General features: G+C 47.7%; 2 protein-coding genes across 2 annotated transcripts in view; both read right to left on the bottom strand.

The window, feature by feature from the left end:
• Positions 1–234, bottom strand: part of LOC129681513 (zinc finger protein 473 homolog) — a 1,685-nt gene extending 1,451 nt beyond the window's left edge. Inside the window, exon 1 of the mRNA XM_055613460.1 lies at positions 186–234. Within this exon, the coding sequence (XP_055469435.1) occupies positions 186–234 (49 nt within the window). The remainder of the gene's footprint in view (positions 1–185) is intronic.
• Positions 26–5,498, bottom strand: part of LOC129681572 (zinc finger protein 473 homolog) — a 9,848-nt gene continuing 4,375 nt past the window's right edge. The window contains exons 3-5 of the mRNA XM_055613570.1: positions 3,861–3,953; positions 1,510–1,614; positions 26–805 (exon numbers count right to left, since the gene is read on the bottom strand). Coding sequence (XP_055469545.1) covers positions 798–805; positions 1,510–1,614; positions 3,861–3,953 — 206 coding nt within the window. The 3' untranslated portion in view covers positions 26–797. The remainder of the gene's footprint in view (positions 806–1,509; positions 1,615–3,860; positions 3,954–5,498) is intronic.

Below are 5,498 nucleotides of genomic sequence, written 5' to 3'. Positions count from 1 at the left end.
ACTTCCCTAGGTACTTGCTCTGGATGAAGGCTTTTCCACACTTGTCACACTTAAAGCATTTCTCAGTGTGCCTTGAGTTCCAACTCAAATCTTTCTCAGTTATGTTTCCTCTGGTGTGAGTGCTCCGGTGGCACTTCAGAGTTGAGCTGCAAATGAAGCGCTCCCCACACTGCTTGCATTCATACCGGGTCTCGACGCTGTGGGCCTTATGGTGCTGCAGTAGCTGTTCTTCATGGCTGAAGGTCTCCTTGCATTCAGCACAGTCAAAGAGCTTCTCTGTGGCATGGCTCAGCTGATGTCGAATCAAGTGAGAGGGGCGGCTAAACCTCCTGACACAAGCTGGACACTGGTAGGGCCTGTAGCCTGAGTGGATTCGCTGGTGCTCACTAAGGTGTGTGCTCCGACAGAAGGCTTTCCCACACTCACTGCATTTGTAAGGCTTCTCTCCACTGTGAACCCTTTGGTGGGTCTTCAGGGAGGAGGAATGGTTGAAAGCTTTACCACATTCATTACACTTGTGTGGCTTCTCTCCTGTATGAACAGCCTGGTGCTCAATAAGCAATGACCTCTGACTAAAGATCTTTCTACATTCTTGACATTCAAAGACAGTTTTCACAAAGTGAGTTTTTTGATGCTGCAAGAAATGTTTCCGTAAGTTGAAGATTTCAGGGCATGCAGCACATTCGTAGAGTTTCTGAGTATGGACTTTCTGGTGTCCAGCTAGATGAAAGGCCTGGCTGAATGTCTTCCCACATTTCTTACATCTGTAGGACTTAGAATTTGTAGTTTTCTGATGTTTAATAGGCTGTGGATGAAGAATGGATGGAGTGTCAGCACACTGACTCTTACACAGTTTTTCTGGGTCACTACTTTTACTAGTAGATGGTTTTTCTTGGTCCCAGCCTTGAGTGGTACATACTTTTGCTGAGTCAGCACCTTTACTCTGCTGCAGTTTTTGGGGCTCACCACTTTGACTCTTAAGTGGCTGGTCTAGGTTATCATTTTGCGTTTTACAGAGTTTTTCTCCAGTGTGAATTTTCTGATGCCACCGAAGGTATATATTCTGACTAAACCTCTTCCCACATTCCTCACACATGAATGACTTTTGAGTCACTGGGTTCATGAGAAGAACAGCACCCTTGCTGAGCCCCTGCTCCTGCTCTTGCCTTGAAGGAGGCTTCTCCCTCACATGGTTAATCCAGTGCTGGATGAGGTGGTAACTCTGGCTGAAGCTTTTCTCACACTCATCACACTTATAGAGCATCTCCTCTCCCAGGACAGGGTCCTTATGGCTCAAGTCACTCCTGGATTCCTTCGGTATCTCTGGTGTGAGTTTCTTTTCAGGAATATCAGACATCACAGCATCCTCTCTTGTGGAAAAGAGAGGCCCAGGACTGAGACAGCTCTTGAATTCAGGACTCTTGCAATCTGTGGGGCTTTCCTTGTTAGTAATATCAGATCTTGGAAGACTTTCTAGATCTTCTAGAAAACTATCTAACCAGTTCTCACCTATATAGCCTTCAATTTTGAGTTCCTCCTTGGAAAATGTCTCCATAATCTGGGATAGGGCGTCTTCTGAGAAGCTCTGTTGCAAAGGAGAGTTCTTGGTCTCTTCTGAAAGAAAGAGAAGAGAGAGTGTACAAATGCCTTCTGTTCCCTGGGTCAGTGGGACAACCATGCTGTGGGCGGAAACATAAACATGAGAAAAGTGTGTTAAGTGTGTGTCTGTCAGTGGTGTCCCATCTGGAAATGGCAGAAAGTAAGAAATGAAAAGGTCACACAGGGAGCTGAGAGCCTGCAAGGATTCAGCAGAGAAGAGAGCCTTGGCCATGATCATCATAACCATAAAACTAAGTTCACTAAAACATCTTCCAGGTATGCCTTCTTTCTCCTCCGTTCTCTATACCACACAGTATTGAGCTCTTACTCAAGACATCCTGGGTCCTTGGTGACTGGGAGATCTTCCTCCTGCATCCTGTTTTTCATGGGCCAACCCTTTACCCTGGTTCAGACACTAATTTCTTTCTGACTACCCTGGAATTGTCTCAACCCCCTTCTTTTCCTGCCTCCATCATCAACTAAAAAATCTGGTCCGGGGTTCTTGTTATCCTTCCATCTCTTTGTCCATTTTTTCATACTATCCCTGGGGAGCTGTATAATAAAGAGGGCTGACTGCATTACTGATTACACTCTTCCAGGGTATCTTGCCTGGAAAAGAGACTAACAGCAGCACATCAGCTCAGCATACCATGTAATGGCCCCATGGAAGCCATGCAGATCTCCCTTCTCAGTGCTATATAACTAGTTCCTTGGGCTCAAATACCCTTTTAGGTAAGACCCCTGCATCCTTTAGTGCCTAGTTGAGCATTACTTCCCCAGGTTAAGACTTCCCTGACCATCCCACACCTCATTCTGCCATAAATGTCCCATCCTGTAAGCTCTCTACAACAGCTGTTCAACCCAGGTGATGAGCTCTACTGTGGATCCTCCTCTGTCTTCAGTGTCAACCAGAACACACACGCAGCCACAGAAGATGATCACAGGTCAGGGACAGTTTGCATTTGTGGGGTGCGTCCTTGAAGGCACATGAGCCCTGCCCAAGATGGTTACCTCATTTCCCATAGTTAAGGGGAAGTGGCACAACAAGTTTTGTCCTTATCTAACCCATATTCCTGACCACCATAGCATGTGCTCTTAGGATCTTTCATTGCTGTCTCCATGCTGCTGTTGCCCCTCTCCTAACCTCTTGTGCCATCATCACTGTCCTCCATATCAGTACCTTCTATGGTTTGGTGGCTCGTCATTGAGTGAGCATCTCAGAGACTGATCAGTGTCTCTTGGACTGTGCATGACCCTTATAAACAACAGCTTTCAAAGCTATCTCTTGCACTGCACTATCTCCATGTTGCTTTCAGCCTACACTAGGCTCTAATTTCCTCTGTGCTTACATTGTTCCCCTGCATAGAGCATATCAACCAACAAGTGTTAGGCCCTTCTTGTGCTATGAATGATAAGGGGTCCGGGGAATACAGAGGTCAGTCAGCTAAGGACTTTTCATTACAGCGGCATCACGTTGCAGCAGGGAAAAGCATGAGTGATAGCGAAGCACAGCTGTTGCTATTGGAGACCTACACATGCATGCTTGCACGAGTGAGCATGTGCATGTTTGGCTGCCTATGCTTGGAGATAGTCGATGACAAAGTGGCAGAAGGGAACTCAGATCTGGGGAGTATGTGCCTAGGTTGTAGCACAAGGAAGGAGGCTGCACAGGGCTCACAATAATGACCTCCCAGTAAGCAAGGAACAGGGCTTTGGATTGTCTGGATGGGAGGAGCTAGACCTGTGCTCTCTGGTTCTGAGTCTCCTTTATGGTGACGGAGGAATACTGCATGAAGTCTCCCATGCCCCAGTATAGTCCCTCCCTCTTTTCTCCTATTGCAAACAGTTCCATCAGGCCATTGCATGCTGTAGAGACTGCCTAGGAGTGGAAATGATAGAGCAGCTGTGCCTGGCAGCATCAGGTTTTGGGCTTGACTTACTCTCAAATGTGGCTGTGCCTGAGCCAGAAAGAAGTAGAAGAGGTAAGCCAGAGGCACACATGCTCAGAGGCCACCAGGCATGGGGGTGCATAAAGTGACTTGGGAGTGGAAAGCATCCCCTTGCCAAGCCTGGAAGTAAAATTGCTCTGGAGAGGCACCAAGATGCCTGTTCTGAAGGCAGAGGAGAGACATAAGGACAACTGGCAAATGGTTGAGGCTGGGCATCAAGATGTGTAGAGTAGACAGACAAGCTAGGGGCTGGGCAGGGTCTCAGTCAGAAGCTGATAATGGAGAGTGCGCCAGGCCCCTTCTCCCACTCACCAGTACTGCTGGCTTCTGGGCCTCCTCTGACTATCGCTTCCAGCTCTTCCCTGACATCTGGTTGGGAAACCAGGCTGGGTCGTGGGGGGTCTGCTGAGAAAGAAAAGTCCTGTCATCAGAAGATCTGGAGGGCATCAGTGCTCAACAAGGACTTTCTGGCCTCTGCATCATTCAGATCTGTGTAGGAGATGAGGTCAATGTACTTCTTACTGTGGGCTGCAGCTTAAGAACGGAAAGACACTTATGTAAGACCTGAGTTGTTTCTGTAGCTGCAGCCGAGTGGCAGGGAGGAATGGCTGCTCAGTGCAAAAAGTCCCACGCGAGAGGGTCCCACCACACTCTCTTTCTCTTTGTTTAACATTGGGATAAAGTACTGTTGTTTCCTGGAAACGAAAGAATGGAGGAACCGCAGAAGCTGCATTGAGGATGAGGGGGTAGCACGCGGGAGTTGGGTGCTGGACAGGATGCCGTGCAGATGTGCCCTGAGTGTAGTGGGAAACTCAGTAGCGTCATTCCATCTGGTGTGAACATCAGAATGAAGCAGTTTTCTGGAAGCACTTAGACCTTGAAGAAATCACTGGAGGAAACAGTGATTGCTTTCTGTTATCTCCAGAGTTGTTTTTCTGAAGGAGCTTTACAGCCTTTGCATGACTGCAAGTCAGAAGACATCTCTGGAAACCTGGAACATCTTGTATCCCTGAGCACTTCAAGCAGCACACAACACCGACTGAAACCGCAATGGTGAGGCACCCCTTCAAGAGACATGGAGATTAGGTCTGGGTTTTGGTATGAGGGACTTGTTTTGCCCTAAAAATGACTTTTGTGTAACAATCAATAAATACACTTCTGCATGGATGTTTGGAGTTCAGTCCATCAGAGGCTGGACCAATCGCTGCCTGCAAGGCCTTATTTCATCCTGGAGTGACCCTCCTTCTTTGATCATCCCACATGATTACCAACATCTGGGGTAGAGGCCCTCTGCCTTCTTACCATGAATAAGAAGGTGGATTTGGCAGTCTTGACTGCTCTACCAGGGAGCAGAACCCATGCTGGCACAGCTGAGTGCTGAGAATGCTCCTGTACCAGCATGGTTTACACTGAAGTCCTGCCTTCTTTCAGAGACTCAGGAAGCAGGGTCCCTTGAGCAAGTACCAGCTCACTTCCTGACTTAGTAAGAAGTACTGCTGTGATAAAACACCATGACCAAAAGCAACTTGGGAAGAAAAGGGTTTATTTCAGCTTATAACTCTCAGATCACATTCCTTCACTGAGGGAAGCCAGGACAGGAGCTAATGCAGAAAGCCACGGAGAAATGTTTGTTGCTTGCTCTCATGGCTTCTTCATCCTGGTTTCTTACAGCACCCAGCACCACCAGCCCCGGCAGGAGTGACACCTCCCATGGTGAGCTAGGCCCTCCCCTATCAATAATTAATTAAGAAAATGCTCCAGCCGGATGCGGTCCACACACCTGTAATCCCAGCACTCAGGAGGCAGAGGCAGGCGGACCTCTGTGAGACCAGCCTGGTCTACAAAGTGAGCCCAGGACAGTCAAGGCTACACAGAGAAACCCTGTCTTGAAAAAAAAAAAAAAAAAGAAAGAAAGAAAGAAAGAAAGAAAGAAAGAAAGAAAGAAAGAAA

Source organism: Psammomys obesus, unplaced genomic scaffold (assembly GCF_907164565.1).
Source record: "Psammomys obesus unplaced genomic scaffold, mPsaObe1.curated_primary_1811, whole genome shotgun sequence".
NCBI classification, from domain to species: Eukaryota; Metazoa; Chordata; class Mammalia; order Rodentia; family Muridae; genus Psammomys; species Psammomys obesus.
The sequence above is the reverse complement of the archived record's forward strand: the minus strand, read 5'-3'. Positions and strand labels throughout refer to the sequence as shown.